This window comes from Pseudophryne corroboree, chromosome 2 (assembly GCF_028390025.1).
Source record: "Pseudophryne corroboree isolate aPseCor3 chromosome 2, aPseCor3.hap2, whole genome shotgun sequence".
In the NCBI taxonomy this organism is placed as follows: domain Eukaryota; kingdom Metazoa; phylum Chordata; class Amphibia; order Anura; family Myobatrachidae; genus Pseudophryne; species Pseudophryne corroboree.
The window spans coordinates 375,408,458-375,423,308 of NC_086445.1; the positions used below are offsets into that span (position 1 = coordinate 375,408,458).

Below are 14,851 nucleotides of genomic sequence, written 5' to 3' on the forward strand. Positions count from 1 at the left end.
CAGTTTATATTTATTTTTACCACCACTTTTTCCACAATAAACTTTACTTAATTTTCACCTGGCTTCAGCTGACATCTTTCCAAGCACGCACACACAGAGAACTCTAGAAATCGTTACAGTTCCACCTTAACCAGGAGATTGTGGTTCCGGCACTTGTTTCTCCTGATCTGTCTCCCAAAGAGCGGTCTTTGGATGTGGCACGGGCTCTCCGTATCTATGTGAAGAGAACTGCTTCTATTAGGAAATCTGATTCTCTCTTTGTGCTGTTTGGATTTCACAAACGGGGCTGGCCTGCTCACAAGCAGATTTTGGCCAGATGGATTAGAATGGTGATTGCACATGCTTATGTGAGGGCTGGTCTGTCAGCTCCTGCTCACATTATGGCCCATTCTACTCGGTCTGTTGGACCTTCTTGGGTGGCCCGCCGTGGTGCGACCCTTGAACAATTGAGCAAGGCGGCTACGTGGTCATCAGTGATCACGTTCATAAGGTTCTATGCCTTCGATACTGCCGTTTCCCAGGATGCTTCCTTTGGACGCCGGGTTCTTGTGCCCGCTACAGTGCGTCCCCTTCCATAAGGAACTGCTTTAGGACATCCCCTATGTCTTTCCTTGTGGAGCCCAGTGTACCCCGCAGCAGAAAACGAGTTTTATAGTAAGAACTTACCTTTGTTAAAACGCTTTCTGCGAGGTACACTGGGCTCCACAAGGTGCCCACCCTGACGCACTTAGCTTCTTCGGGTTGGTATGGCATTAGCCGCTGACACTTCTCCTGTCGTGAGAGTGTGGTGTATGTGGCTACTAACTGTTGTCGTCTCTTTTCCTGCTACTGCATTGGGCTGGTTAACTAAAAACTGAGCTCCTGTGCAGGGAGGCGGGGTTTTAGAGGAGGCGGCGCTATGCATTCTGGGAACAGTCAAAGCTTTTCAGCCTGTTGGTGCCTCGGATCAAGATCCTACTCTACACCCCTATGTCTTTCCTTGTGGAGCCCAGTGTACCTCGCAGAAAGAGTTTTAACAAAGGTAAGTTCTTACCATAAAACTCGTTTTTTCCTTTGTCAGTGATTGTTTTGCAATCAAATAATGAGCTGGAGAGGGCATTTAATAAATAGAACATATTTTGGAATAGGTGTGGCTTCCAACTTAGGGGTAAATTTACTAAAATGAGAGTTCTATTTAAGATGAGATGTTGCCCATAGCAACGAATCAGATTCCTGGTATTATCTTCTAGAGGGTTCTAGATAAATGAGAAGTACAATCTGATTGGTTGCTATGGGCATCATCCCATCTTAAATAGAATTCCCATCTTATTAAATTTACCCCTTAGTGTATTTGTACTGCACAACCAACATGCAATATAACCTGTGTCCACCATACTTGGCCTGCTCTCCCGGAAGTTGCGGGAGGCTCCCGATTGTTGGGGTAGCACCCCGGAAGAGCAGACATTTCTCCCGCATTCTGCGCATACCCTAGTGATGTAGAGATACTCACACTGGTATATTCAAACTTCGCTGGTCCGTGTGGAGGGGGAAGGGCAAAAATGAGGCAAATCGCATCATTTTATCCCTGCCCACGGACCCATGAATTGCGGCATTTTCCCGCTGTTCCCTGCAGCGTCTCCTCTCTGGGAGAATTAAAAGTAGGCAAGTATGGTGTCCACACAAGAAAAATGATTGCTGTGAAACCTGAATGATCTCAGACCCTTTCTTTCCAATTGCCCACACCCATAAGGTAGCCAGACTAGAAGAATGCCTCAGCGAGGAGATAAGCTATCTAGGCAAACATCACATAGCAGCTATACAGTGACAAGGGTTTATTCAGTGATAACTTTCATCCAGGTCCCTCGAGAACGGGACAGGGTAATGAGGGGCGTGACCAAGTAGCCCATCCCCTCTCCCAAAAATAATGTAAAAAATATACTTTAGTTAGTGCAGTGCACTTGAGAGGGGGTCGCAGCGTGCAACTCAACAAGGGGCAAATTTGGAGGGAGGGGGTCAATCAGTATGATCGCAGCCCCCACTGTAACATTTCTTACCAGACCATTACTGATGGCCGCTGTATAGCAGAGGGCACATCATGCAAGTTGGAAAGAGGTGAATGCTGCTGCTCAGTAGCAGCAACCACCCTGGACACTCCGCAGCCCAGCACACAGCAGCATGTGCTGGGGAGAGGCTGAATAGCTGCAGTCTCTTCTCTCTCCCTGCCCTATGTGCAACTGATCTGGGTCCCCAGGTAAAGCGTAACACCACCCCCCAACCCCCATACCATAGCTATGAAAGCAATTGATGTGACATTCTCTAGGGAGCTCATGTGAAAACGTACCTGTTCAGTGGTGTCTTTTCTTACAGACTGCAACTGCATAGTACTGATGCGATAATCATGGTTGGACTTGCCCACAGGGGAAACTACCAGTGGGCCCCACTGCCAAGGGGCCCACCACCTACTCTAGGGACCAGGTCCCAAATATATTAAGCCTTATTAAGAGATAAAGTGGAGATGGATAAAGAGTAATAAATGACCAGCCAACCAGCTCCTGTCATTTTGAAAACAACCTGTGACATGGCAGTTAGCTGATTGGCTGGTCATTTATCACTCTTTATCCGTCTCCACTTTATCTGGTTAAGGCTTAATACATTTGGGCCCAGGTTCCAAACTATGCAGTTAAATTATACATTAAACATGTGTTACCTTATACTGCACAGGACTACGGTGTATTCTCTACAGTGCATTGCTGTTATTAATCTGGTACGTTATCATGCATGCAGTATTTATACTATATATATTTATCAAGGGCCCCTACCACTGCATTCTCCCAGTGAGCCCTTAATGCCGCAGTCCGACGCTGGCGATAATCCTGTATCCAATGTGATCGTGCAGAAAGGCTGCAAATGTCCAGTATGTACACTAATTTAAAGTCGCACTCCTTGGAGTTAGAGCCTTGGCCTTGTGTATACATACAGAGCCGGCCCTAAGCATAGGCAAACTAGGCAAATGCCTAGGGCATTTGTTATGCTTAGGGGCACAAGCAGCTTCTGCTGATTAAAATTATATGCAGCATGCCTATATTCTGTGTGACTGTATATATACAGAATATAGGCATGTCACATATCATTTTAATCAGCAGAAGCTGCTTGTGCATTCTAGCCACATAGTAATGCAAATAAGATGCATTTTCATCAAAAAAGGTGCCCAACGTTAGCAGAGCTGCCAGCTGACTCACGCCAGGCATCTCCTGCTTCATGGTGTATTGAGGCAAGATGTATAAGGACACATCCGTATCCAAGGAGAGACAGAGGTCATAATGTTAGTGGACATGTGAGTGCTGTGTGCGGGTGGGTTGGTTGTGCAGTAGGGTTCGGCATATGTGTAAGGGGCATTATGTGTGTCGTGTATAAATACATTAATAATGTTCGGCAAATGTGTAAAGGGCACTATGTGTGTCATTTATGTGTATAAGTGCACTAATAATGTGCGGCATATGTAAAATGGACATTATGTGTATAAGGGCATTCATAATGTGCGGCAGATGTGTAAGGGACAATGTGTATAAGGGCATTAATAAAGGTTGGCATAATGTATAAGGTGCATTATGTTTATCTGGACATTAATAATGTGTTTCATATGTGTAAGGGGCATTACTGTGTGGTATTATGTGTACAAATGCATTACTAATGTGTGGAATTATGTGTATAAGGTGCTCTACTGTGTGGCGTAACGTATAGAAAGGGCACTACTGTGTGGTCTAATGTGAATAAAGAGCAACATGGTGTGATGTAATGTGAATAGGGAGCAATTCAGTGTGATGTAATGTGAATACGGGGCACTACTGTGAGGAGTATAAGGTAAAGTGGTTCTACTGTGTGAAGTAACGTGAATTAGGGACACTATCGCATGATAAAATGTGAATAAAGTTGCACTACTGTGTGGTGTAATTTGAATTGGGAGTACTATTGTGTGGCCATGCCCCTTCCCAGCAAGAACACACCCCTTTTTGGCCTGTGCGCCAAATGTGCACACTGTTCCTATTTAAAATATAGGGTGTAGGAACACCAAAATGAGGACTGCTATTGATGAGGGGTGATGGTGGTGGGAAAGGGGTGCAGGGTCAGAGGCGGAACTAGCGTCAGGCTAGTTGGCACCAGCCAAAATCTTGCCTAGGCCATCATATTGGTTAGGGCCAGCTCTAATACATATACTGATGTAGTGGATTAATGGAGACTTCAAAGAAGAAGTGCTTTTCTAGCTTAGACACTAGGTTTGAATTATTACTTGGAATTAGCACTACTCTCTAGTAGTGTAGCAGCAGCCATGGACTCTCAGGGTTCCCTCCCACAGTCTCTGGTGCATTGGCCAGCCTATTTGGGTCCACCAGCCAGAGATCGACAGTCAGCCTGAATCTCAGACACTGGCACCAGCGCTGCTTCCAAGAGTACAGCAACTAGCTTTCCTGCCGTCCCTGATGCTATTGGCACCTGAAACTACACCTACACACTCAGACTGAGGGGGTTGGAGCTGGATTTCTTGGAGCCAGTCCCGGATTTTGTGCGCCGACTGCAGGACCCTTAATTAACAAAAAGAATATCCTAAACAACAGGGGAAGCACATGCCTTGGTGCCCCCTTCCCTGAATCTGCCTATGGTGCACATCAGACAGAACCCTCTTAAATAGGATTACCATACTGTCCCTTTAAACCGGGAAACTCATGAATCACACAGGTTCTGTGTCTGGTTGACTTCAACCCTGCATTTCACTTGATTTTAAGTAGCTAGAGCAGAGCTGGCCAAACCAGTCCTCGAGATCTACCAACAGTTCACATTTTCCAGACCACCTAGCTGGTGCTCAGGTGTAGTCATTACTAATTAAGATGTGCTGCATTCATTCCTAACTGACAATTCTACAGATCTCCAGGAGGCCTAGAAAATATGAACTGTTGGTAGATCTCGAGGACCGGTTTGGCCAGCCCTGAGCTAGAGTATCCCAGGTTAAAGGGACAGTATGACAGTATAAGCCTACTCTTATACCACTTTCCATACTTATTCCAAGAGGACAATACCATACTTTGGGATCTATTCATGATTCAGTGAAAAGAGTGGAGAAGTGGGCTAGTGGAGAAGTTGCCCATTGTAACCAATCAGCTTTGAAGTAACATTTATCAAATGCATTCTATAAAATTATATGCAGCAGCTGATTGGTTGCCATGGGCAACTTCTCCACAGCTTACTTCTGTATTAGACTCCTTTGTATATTAAAAATCATATGAAGACATAAATATTTTGTTAAATATTTCTACAAATGTGATGTGCAACCAAATTATGTATACCAAAGAGAGCTATTTATTTATCTAAATCAATAACGAAAAATACAGGACAGCTCTTCATAGACCTGACACCTTGTACGAGGCAACTCCTGAATGACTGAACCACATTATACTGACATTCAATGAAACTGTTTTGCAGAACCCATATGGCCCATTTGTCACTCGCTGCTGGGGACACTGTTGATCAGCAATTCTTCTTTTTCAGTAGCTGCCTTGCAGTTAATGAAGCGATTTTAAAGCTGGATTCTGGAGCACAGATGTTAGGCAAATGTATTCTCTCTGTAGGGATATGATTCAGAACAGCATGCGCTTATTGCTTTGCTTTTTTGCTAGCACTAAATTATTTATGCATGTAATGTGTGTTAACTGATTGTTATATCAGAAATTATTATATAAATGTGTAAATCAATTAGGATATATTAGATACTACATTAGCAATTTATTGGTAAGTTTTTGTAAAAGATTTTTAAAATTTTAAGCCATTCCTGTCGTGTACTTGAGAAATAACCCTCTTTACTGAATTATTCAACTTTATTATGAAACTCCTATGGTCACCATTGTCCAACATTTTGACGATGATCCTATCAACTTCACACAGACAATTATCTGGCAGAATGATTGTTTCTAGGCCACCAATGCTGCTCTTGGGCCTGATGCTAATTGCAAATTCATAGCATTCGTAGTCTGTAAAAATGTAAAGTTCACCTGAAAACTATAGGCCAGGGTCAAAAGTTAGGGGTCAGCAATTTTGCACGGGAAAATGTGCTTTTGGGAGTCTGCATTAATAAAAGAGACCAACCTGGTTTAAGTGAACACTTCTGTATAAGAACAATCTGTATTTGGGTGAACTCACGTGTCAAAACACCAAGGAATTGAATGGTTGCAGTAATATTATTATACTTATAGCTCAAAATATTGAACCACACATTACAGAGAATCATCACATTAGTCACTTTTACATTATTATAATTTTACTGTTTTCCTATTGACAACAATCATTTTATGTCACCTCTTCTAGGGGTCACTTATTTCACCCAGGGTAATCCTATGCAGTGCACCCAAGATGGCTGCCTCACCTGGTACCTTGTAAGAGTGGAATACACAACCCGTGGAAGTTATTACTCAAAATGTCAACACTAATCCTGCTTTATGCTTACTGTGCACTCTAGGGGCCTATTTCAGACCTGATCGCAGCAGCAAATTTGTTAGCTAATGGTCAAAACCATGTACACTGCAGGGGAGCAGATATAACATGTGCAGAGAGAGTTAGATCTGGGTGGGGTATGTTGAAACTGAAATCTAAATTGCAGTGCAAAAATAAAGCAGCCAGTATTTACCCTGCGCAGAAACAATATAACCCACCCAAATCTAACTCTCTGCAAATGTTAGATCTGTCCCACCTGCAGTGTACATGGGGCCTAATTCAGATCTGATCGCTGGGCTGCGTTTTTTGCTGCCCTGTGATCAGATAGTCACCGCCTACAAGGGGAGTGTATTTTAGCTGTGCAAGTGTGCGATCACATGTGTAGCTGAGCTGCTTGTGCAGTCTCTGCGCAGCCCAGGACTTACTCTTCCAGTGCGATTGAATCCTGCTGAATGGGGGCCAGAGCTGACGTCGGACACCCTCCATGAAAACGCTTGAGGCCACCTGCGTTTTTCTGGACACTCCCTGAAAACGGTCAGTTGCCACCCACAAACGGGCTCATCCTGTCAATCACCTTGCGAATGTCGGTGCAAAAAGATCCTTCACACCATCCCGTCGCTGACCGCTGATGCCCGTTGCAGATGTCCGACAGGCCTGCGCATTGCGGTGCATGCGCAGTTCTGTTTGCCCGCTGTGCGAAAAACACAGTGATCAGATCTGAATGACCCCCGTGGTTTTGCCCACTAGCTAACAAATTTGCTGCTGCGATCTGGTCTGAATTAGGCTCTAGGTCAGCGGTGGTCAACCTGCTGTTTTTCTCTATTTAAATGTGGCTCCCGACACTCGAAGTCACGTGATCACAACAGATCCGGAAACTGCTGTACTCCAGCCAGCCAGTCAGCAACAGCAGCACTACGGGGACTGAGAACTGAGAGAACCAGATACTAGAGGTGAGACACCCACTGGCAAACAGAGGACACATAAGGGGCTGCTGCAATGGCACGAGGTATGTTTTCGGGGGGGCTGTAGTGACACATGAGTGTCCTGGCAGGAGTGACTCATGGGGGAGCTGGCTGGAGTGACATACTGTAGGAGTGTGCTAGCAGGAGTGACACATGAGGTAGCTGGCTGGAGTGACACAACAGGGTACTGGCTGGAGTGACACAGCAGGGTACTGGCTGGAGTGACACAGCAGGGTACTGGCTGGAGTGACACAGCAGGGTACTGGCAAGAGTGACATACTGTAGGAGTGTGCTAGCAGGAGTGACACGAGGAAGCAGGATGAAGTGACACATGGGAGCTGAAGTGTATTATGTGAATTTGGCTTTTTCAATATATTTTATGTGGCTCTTTCTCAATTATTTTATGTGGAAGTGGCTTTAAAAATGTATTTTATGTGATCTGGTTTTTAAATGCATTTTATACCAGAGGCGTGGCCTAGCAGGCACAAGGACACACCCCATTTTTGCATGTGCGCCTGCGGCTCCATGTCGGCTCTTTGACGTGCCTAACAAAATGTTTGGCTCTTTGTTTCTGACTGGTTGGCCACCCCTGCCCTAGGTTTTCTTTTTTATACCTGTGTGGCTTGTCTATTGCTATAGTATATTACCTAAATCTTATGTATTATGTAAATTGTTTTTGATGTCTGTAAAGCACCTTGACTCCTGTTGGAGAAAGAGCGCTATATAAATAATAATAATATTATTATTATTATTGCAGAGTCAGTACTGACCAATCATTCTGAAAGCTTTGATTTCACAAGATTACATACCTCCCAACATGACCCACTCCAGGAGGGACAAAATGCTCTGCTTCTGGACTTTTCTCTTAAATGATGATTATAATTGCCAACAGCTGTTTTGAACAGGTTAATGGATAAGAAAGGTGTTTCAGCACAGGTGAGGGCAATCATAAATTAAGAAGGAAGTCCAGGAGCAGAGCATTGTGTCCCTCCTGGAGAGGGTCATGTTGGGAGGTATGAGATTAGAGCAAAGAAGGTTTATGAGTCATTAATCATGACCAAACTAAATGGGTTATTCAGGTTTGATAGCAAACCCAAAAAGTTAGCGATTTGGGTTTCTGTGCAGGGTAAATACTGGCTGCTTAATTTCTACACTGCAGATTTCAGTTTGAACCCACCCCACCCAAATCTAACTCTCTCTGCACATGTTACACCTGCCCCACCTGCAGTGCACATGGTTTTGCCCAATTGTGTGCTTTTTGGGTTTGCTAACAAACCTGAATAAGGCCCTAAATCCAATCAGCCATCAATACTGCCACACTCAGGTAAAGGGGTAACAGGGTATAGACAGCAGCATGTATTCACTCTTACACTGAATATAATGTATTGTGGGAATTAAAATATAATGTACAAATATACTTCAACTGACTAGGGATTTTGTGGTTAACATCTTTATAGTCATTGCCAACCAAAATATGTATCTATACTATTGCAATATAAACAAATAATTGTACTAATTTTATTTCAAACATAAAAAATGAAGCAAATAATAAACCTATAAAGAATACCGTTTGCATGTCTGTTTAGATATAACAACTTGAGAACGTACAGGTGCTTTACAAATAGCTAGATATGGTAGAACAAATAAAAGCAATGCAGTGGACATAAAACAATTTGCAAAGACATACATTAGATAACAGAAGATAAGAAACTTTGTAATAATTCCACATATAGACAAAATGCTAGAGAGCTGTACATTATTGTGTTCTTCCAAACTCACCTAAGTTATTAACTGTACAATATAATTTTATGACTCTGTGGTAAGTCACTCAGGGTGTAGACCGGTAAGGTTGGGTCCAAAGAACAGATTCAAGGCAAAGACTGTCATTTGCTTTGTGAAATGACACACAACACTTCTGCAGATATGTGATGAGCAACAGGGAGCCTCCAATAATAACAAAAGATGACACTAGGGTTGCAGCATATTGCACATGTATTTACATTAGTGCAGGCAATTTTGTAGATCTCTGGCCTTTAAGAAGCTGAAGAAAAGCTCCTCAATCAAAAGCAAATACATGTCTATTAAGGTAGCACACAGGAAATGGTATCTGCAGAATATATTCATAAAGACATTAAATATAAATGATGCATACCTCAGGATTCGTGATTTCTAGTATACTGGCAGGTGACAAGATACAGAACAAGGAATGTGTTTTTTCCTATAATATGAAGCATTCTTTGCAAGTTTGGGAGCAGAAGGCATTTGTGCTTCAATATTGAGCATTTGGATGCCAGCTGCTCTAGCTTGTTCATTTTCTATTAAATAATATTTGCAAGCAGATTGGGTAGGTCATACTATAGGCCCATACACACTTAACAAGTCCCTGCCGAAGCTGCTATTGTCGATATCGTTGGGGAAGGGAGCAGCGGCGGGGGGAAGGGGGGGGGGTGTTAACATGGCTGTCGTTAATGAGGACCTCCATCGTCTGTACATTTTCAGATGAGGGAGGGGGTCGTTAACGATGTGCAGGAGCGTGTATCGTTAACGACATCGAGTGTACACACTGGACGAGATTGTAAAAGATCTCGCTCGGATTGGCCCCTCTGAGCGAGATCTTTTACTTTCTTATGTAGTGTGTATGGGCTTTAACTGTAATCTACTACAATTTTGGAGTGGTCGGTGTTCCCAGGAACAAACACTTTATGACTAGAAGACAGAATAAACATAAGTAACTAAAGCAGCCACAATCTTTTGTAATCCTATGGCAGTTATTACTTTTTCCTGCGCCAGAAAGCCAATATAGGCTGTACATGACACTTTACCATTTGTGTTTTGTTCTTATAACATGAATAGTGCCCAGATCACTTATAGCTTCAATATCTCTTGAATCCAAAACAAAGTCTGTTCATTTATTTCTGTCAAAACATCAGACATTGTTTTCCCTTTGGCTGTCATTCCATGATTTGCATTTTCAACCCAATGGATCTTTGCAGGAGCTTTCATTTTGCTGACAGTACTCATCATCAAGGTCTATACATGGACAAGAGAATGAAAAGTGAAAACAGCAGTGATGTAACCACAGTAATGAGAAAACAGGTCCACTTCACTTTCACTCAATGTCATAGAGCAGGGCTGGCCAAACCGGTCCTCGAGATCTACCAACAGTTCATGTTTTCCAGGCCTCCTGGAGATCTGTAGAATTGTCAGTTAGGAATGAATGCAGCACATCTTAATTAGTAATGACTACACCTGTGCACCAGCTAGGTGGTCTGGAAAATGTGAACTGTTGGTAGATCTCGAGGACCAGTTTGGCCAGCCCTGTCAGAGTCTTAAAGCAAGCTATATTTTAATAGTTGCTATATAGAATTACATATAACAAATGACAGATATATTACAAGAGAGCTCCGTATAAAAGTTGTGAATAAAGAAGTTTTTTATGTTGCTTTTGCTTGGCAATGCAGCTTCTTCTCACATGACTAAGGAGCCTTACTGTAGGTATTTAAATAATAAGATATATATATATATATATATATATATATTGCTTTAAATTGGGTACACACTGTGCAGTATCTGCAGTGACATAAGGTAATTCACCCAATATTGTAGCATGTGTGGGTTCCAAAAGAGCCCAGGGCATGACAATGGTTTGATTAAAACTGATTGGCACACAGACAAAATTAGGTCAGAATATAAACACTATCGTTTTGTATGCACAGCCATCGGGATGTGGTTATGTGACCGATGGTCGGGAGACCACCGGTCACAATAATGACACTGGGATCCCGAACACTCAACAGCCCACCAGTCGGCATACCGACCAGCTGGGACTATTCCCACTCATGGGTGTCCACGACACTTACAGAGCGGGAATAGAATCTGTTTCGAGCCACCGAACCCACTGCGTGGTGAGCTCAGCAAGCCCACAAGGAGCTTTGTTGCGCTCGCCCCCCCCCTCCGGCCATCTCACAGTCGGGATTCCGGTGTCAGCATGGTAATGGTCACACAAACCCAACCATCCTCTGGCTGTAATATAGACCACTGATGCCAGAAGCAATACAGATGCTTGACTTAATCATGTCCAAGATTGCTATCCACAATACTGTGCAAAAGTTTTATGCCGGCATGGAAACAATGTTGCTGAGTAAGAATGCTTCCAAAAATAGAAGTGTTAATAGTTTATTTTTAGCAATTAACAACATGCAAAGTGAATGAACAGAAGAGAAATCTGTCACACTCGCGGCGCTGCGGCTGCCGCGCTTACCGCTCCGGGTGCGCTGGGTCTCCCGGCGGTCGTCGCCCCCGGTGGGCTCCGGGTCGTCGCGTCTTGCTGGCGTTGCCTCCGGCGGGTTCCCGGGGGGTGGGCGTCGCCATTGCGCCCGGCATCCACGAGAGCGTGGTGAGCGGGTGACGTCATCGGCCCCTTCCGCCAATCAGGAGAGGGCGGGAAGTTCAAAGGCAGACGCCATACAGAGCCCCGGCGCCTGAGTATCGTCTTTTCCAATGATCACCAGTGCTAGCAGCGTTCAGCGTGTTCTCAAGCTGAACGTCTCCTGTGTTCCAGCGTTGCAGAGTATCTTTCAGTGGGACATTCCCTGTGCTACCAGCGTTACAGAGTATCTTTCAGTGGGACATTCCCTGTGCTACCAGCGTTACAGTGTATCACTCAGTGGAACCTTCCCCGTGCTACCAGCGTTACAGTGTATCACTCAGTGGGACATTCTCTGCGTTACCAGCGTTACAGTGTATCTCTCAGAGGGACACCTCCTGTGCTTCCAGTATTACAGGGTATCCCTAAGTGGAACGCCTCCCAAACTTCACTGAATCTCAAATTCTCATTTATTTCTTCAGCATCACTCACAAGTTCTTCATTCTTCTGTGTGCTTCAACATCGTTCTCAAATCTTCATTCATTTCTTCAACATCGCTCACAAGTTCTTCATTCTTCTGTGTACTTCAGCATCGCCCCCAAGCCTTGGCCACAACTAATTCTTTAGCATTACACGTCGGTTACAACGGCTAAGTTCTGCATGAGGAAAACCTACATCCGGCCATCCTTGCTCCGGCCCAGCTGTGGTTCCTCTTCCCTAACATCGGAAGAACCCCCGAGTTCTCAATACTCACAACCCAGGTCAGTGACAGTATACTCACGCCACATGGACCCGGGGGATCGGAACCCAGAGTCAAGCGCAATCCAAAACTTGGCTTCCCGAGTTCAGAGTCAGGAGGCGGCACAGAGCCAGGTGATGCAGTATCTCCAGGAATTATCCGGCCGGCTGGATCAAATTCAGGCCTACCTGGCTTCAGTAGTTCCGGCTCCTACTCCAGTTCCCGCTCCAGTAATGTTCAATCCTCGTCTGGAACCAGGTCACGCCTTCAGCTTCCCACTCCCTCTCGCTATAATGGGAATCCAAAGAATTGCCGTGGTTTTCTCAACCAATGCGAGGTGCATTTTGAACTTCTCTCACACAATTTCCCCACGGATCGGTCCAAAGTGGCATACATTATTTCCTTGCTTGAAGGTTCAGCGTTGGATTGGGTGTCTCCGTTGTGGGAACGATCTGACCCATTGGTTTCCAGTTACACTAATTTCATTGTGTCATTCCGAAGGATTTTTGATGAGCCCGGCAGAACGAACGCTACTTCCTCGGACCTGCTCCGAGTCCGTCAAGGCTCCCGTTCTGTGGGACAGTATGTGGTTCTCTTCCAGACCATTGCCTCAGAACTACGCTGGAATAATGATGCTCTCAGGGCCGCTTTCTGGAACGGGCTCTCTGACCGTCTGAAGGACGAGCTGGTCACTAGGGATCTGCCGGATCCTTTAGAAGAGTTGATTTCACTCTGTATCAAGGTGGATCTTCGCATGCAGGAACGAGGTGGCGAACGTAGTCGGTCGGATCGATCCAGATTCCGGCTTCTCCCGCCTAAGCAAACAGTTACCCCGAGTCCGGACGAACCCATGCAAATCAACCGATCCCGGCTGTCCCCGGAGGAACGACAGCGCCGTCGTGAGGGTAAACTCTGCCTCTACTGTGGAGCCGCGGATCACTTTATCAAGTTCTGCAAGTCCCGTCCGGGAAACGGGCAGGCCTAGCTTGTTCCGGAGGAGTCAAGTTAGGGGTTACATCTAAATCTTCTCCGACAGTGGATTGTTTACTCTCCGTGTCTCTGTTTTCTGAGTCTATAGCCAAACCTGTTAAGGCCCTGCTGGACTCTGGGGCTGCAGGGAATTTTGTTTCTCTTTCTTGTGTTCAGAGTCTGGGTTTACAGTTACAGTCTGTCAAACGACCTATAACGTTGACTGCCATCAATGGTACCAAAATATCTAATGGTCTTATTACAAGTCGCACAGAGCCAATCAAGCTGCAGGTCGGAGCACTGCATCAAGAACATTTGGAGTTTCTAGTAATTCCGGAGATGCCTCACGATCTTGTTCTTGGTCTACCTTGGCTTAAAATTCACAACCCTCACGTCGACTGGAAGTCGTCACAAATATTGTCCAGGAGTTCGTTTTGTCACTCTAGTTGTCTCACTCCTGTTTACCCGCTTCGTGCATCTTCCAAGTCGGATGAGGAGCTCATTCCGGAGGCCTACCGGGAGTTCACAGATGTGTTCTCGGAACAGGCGGCCGATCAGTTACCACCCCATAGACCCTGGGACTGTCCCAGTGAGCTTATCCCAGGGAAAATGCCACCCCGGGGACGCACATATCCCTTGTCATTACCAGAGACCCAAGCTATGTCGGACTATATCAAATCTAATTTACTGAAAGGATTCATTCGCCCCTCTACCTCCCCGGCTGGAGCAGGTTTCTTTTTCGTGAAGAAGAAGGATGGGGGGTTAAGACCATGTATTGATTATCGTGGCTTAAACGATATCACCGCTAAGAACAAATACCCTTTGCCGCTAATTACTGAGCTATTTGATAGGGTTCGTGGAGCCCACGTCTTCACTAAGCTCGACTTAAGAGGAGCCTATAATTTGATACGTATCTGGCAGGGTGACGAATGGAAGACGGCCTTCAATACCAGGGACGGGCATTACGAATATCTGGTAATGCCGTTTGGCCTCAGTAATGCCCCTGCCGTTTTTCAGGGATTTGTAAATGAAATCTTCCGAGATATGTTATACCAAAGCGTAGTGGTGTACTTGGATGACATTCTGATATTTTCTAAGAATCTTGCAGAGCACAGAGTACAGGTCAAAGAAGTACTTCTTCGCTAACGAAGGAATCGTCTCTACGGCAAGATTTCCAAATGTATCTTTGAGGCCCCTCGATTCCGTTCCTCGGTTATGTCATCTCGGGTACGGAGCTTCGCATGGATCCAGAAAAACTCACTGCCATTCGGGACTGGACTCAGCCTCTCTCCTTGAAAGCGGTACAAAGATTCCTGGGCTTTGCAAATTACTACCGGAAATTCATTAAGGGATTTT

The 14,851-nt window shown here is 44.9% G+C and overlaps 1 protein-coding gene across 3 annotated transcripts in view; it reads right to left on the minus strand.

The window, feature by feature from the left end:
• Positions 1 to 8,855: 8,855 nt before the first annotated feature.
• The window catches only part of TEX30 (testis expressed 30), a 59,263-nt gene continuing 53,267 nt past the window's right edge, over positions 8,856 to 14,851 (minus strand). For all 3 annotated transcript variants that reach the window (XM_063953202.1, XM_063953203.1, XM_063953204.1), the window contains exon 5: positions 8,856 to 10,451. In XM_063953202.1, coding sequence (XP_063809272.1) covers positions 10,287 to 10,451 — 165 coding nt within the window. In that variant the 3' untranslated portion in view covers positions 8,856 to 10,286. The remainder of the gene's footprint in view (positions 10,452 to 14,851) is intronic.